The 1,640-nt window shown below is 45.4% G+C and overlaps 1 protein-coding gene across 1 annotated transcript in view; it reads right to left on the bottom strand.

Moving 5' to 3' along the window:
* The window catches only part of nub1 (negative regulator of ubiquitin-like proteins 1), a gene marked incomplete at its 5' end in the record, with an annotated part of 8,337 nt that extends 7,055 nt beyond the window's left edge, over window positions 1-1,282 (bottom strand). Inside the window, 2 exons of the mRNA XM_005752528.1 lie at window positions 885-949; window positions 1,086-1,282. Coding sequence (XP_005752585.1) covers window positions 885-949; window positions 1,086-1,282 — 262 coding nt within the window. The remainder of the gene's footprint in view (window positions 1-884; window positions 950-1,085) is intronic.
* Between the last annotated feature and the right edge of the window lie 358 nt (window positions 1,283-1,640).

The raw sequence follows: 1,640 nt of genomic DNA, 5'->3' as shown, positions 1-1,640 counted from the left end.
AACTAAAAACTACTTCCAAAAACATTCAGCTTTGATATTAATGAGTTTTTTGGGTTCATTGAGAACATGGTTGTTGTTCAATAATAACATTATTCCTCAAAAATGCAACTTGCCTAATAATTCTGCACTCCCTGTATATGTTTAAACAGTGATTATGAGACAGTGAGCTGCAGCTGTTTTACAGAGTAACATGAAAGTAATGCAACGAGTAGTGTAACTAGTTAGTTTTTCCCAGGAGTAATTAAGTACTGCATTACTTTTACACCACGTTCCAAATTATTAATAAAATTGTATTTAAGTGTCATAAAGATTAAATATGTTGTTTTTCAATCAAACTCATGGATGGCATCGAGTCTCAGAGCTGTTTGGATCACTGACATCAGCCTCAGACACATGTGATCATTCGTTTTCTACTAAAGAAGCATGCGCCACATTATTAAGCACACCACCATTTACAAGCAACACGGGAAAGAAAAAGGATCTCTCTGGTGAAGAGAGTGAAACAGTTGAATGCCTTGGACACATAATGAAAACCTTTCACGTAAACGTAAGCGCGATCGTCGTGCTGCTCAGAGATCTGTGGCTGAGTCACAGCACACTCACAAAACTCTCCAGGTCCATGGATGCTATCAAATGAGGGGTCCTGTGTTTTTATGGAACCTGTTAATGTTTTTGATTGAAATAGTTTTGATTTCAGTAAATTTGATCTTCTAATGGTGCAAATTCAACAAATGATCACTTTCAGTTCTCTACAACCAATGAAATGTTTGGAAGCTCTGTTGGCCTTTTAAGTTTGTTAGTTTAGAAAAACACGGTTTTCATTGGGAGGTTTGTTCAGTAACATTTGAACTACTACACACTCGGCCTGTGATGTAATCGAGTACCTGTCCACCACCTGCTGCGCCGACACGTCCAGCCTCGTCTCCAGGTACGTCCTGACCTTTGGATCCTGGAAGCAAACACTGAGGTCATTCTCCTCCGTCACAGGAGAGCAAAGCATTGTGGGTCGGTGTGTGTCATGTGATGAGTGTGTGGCGTGAGGTACTTCTTCAGGTAGCTTCCTCTGTCCTCGCCGCCTTCGTTACCTTCTTGGCGTCTCGCGGCAGCAGCAGCTCCAGCGTCGCCACGCTCGTCTCCCTGAACGTTTGGTTTCCTCTGCCTCGCTTCACCGCCTGAGCTCGGATCGACTCCAGAGCGCCCCCTACCTCCGACACGGGCAGGCGCAGCAGGGGGGCGTAGCGCTCCGCCAGCTCCTGATGGAAGAAGAACAGCACTGAGCGCGCTCAGAACAGAATCCAACGGCTGAACTTTGTTGTGAGGCTGAGACAAAAACCTCACTGATGCTTGAATCTCGGTGAAACAGAATCAGTCAGTCCTCATCCAGGGGCGATTTTAGCCCCTTTTTGGGGGCGCTTCCCCCAAACCCGCCTGGGTGCTTCAGCACCCCCAAAGAGTTCTGTTTGTGACAATATTTGCTGTTTGTGTGACACACTACTAAAAATATAAAAAGCATACAGTACTTAATTGAGAACATTTAACAACAAAAGTATAGATAGCCCCTCCCCCCTGCTCTGGCTCTAGCGCCGCTGCTAGCGATGGTGGCTGAGACGCAGCGGAGCAGAGGTGGAGTGTCTGGCTTA

The sequence above is a fragment of the Pundamilia nyererei genome, unplaced genomic scaffold (assembly GCF_000239375.1).
Source record: "Pundamilia nyererei isolate P.nyererei 1_Seehausen unplaced genomic scaffold, PunNye1.0 scaffold00364, whole genome shotgun sequence".
Lineage (NCBI taxonomy): Eukaryota > Metazoa > Chordata > Actinopteri > Cichliformes > Cichlidae > Pundamilia > Pundamilia nyererei.
The sequence above is the reverse complement of the archived record's forward strand: the minus strand, read 5'-3'. Positions and strand labels throughout refer to the sequence as shown.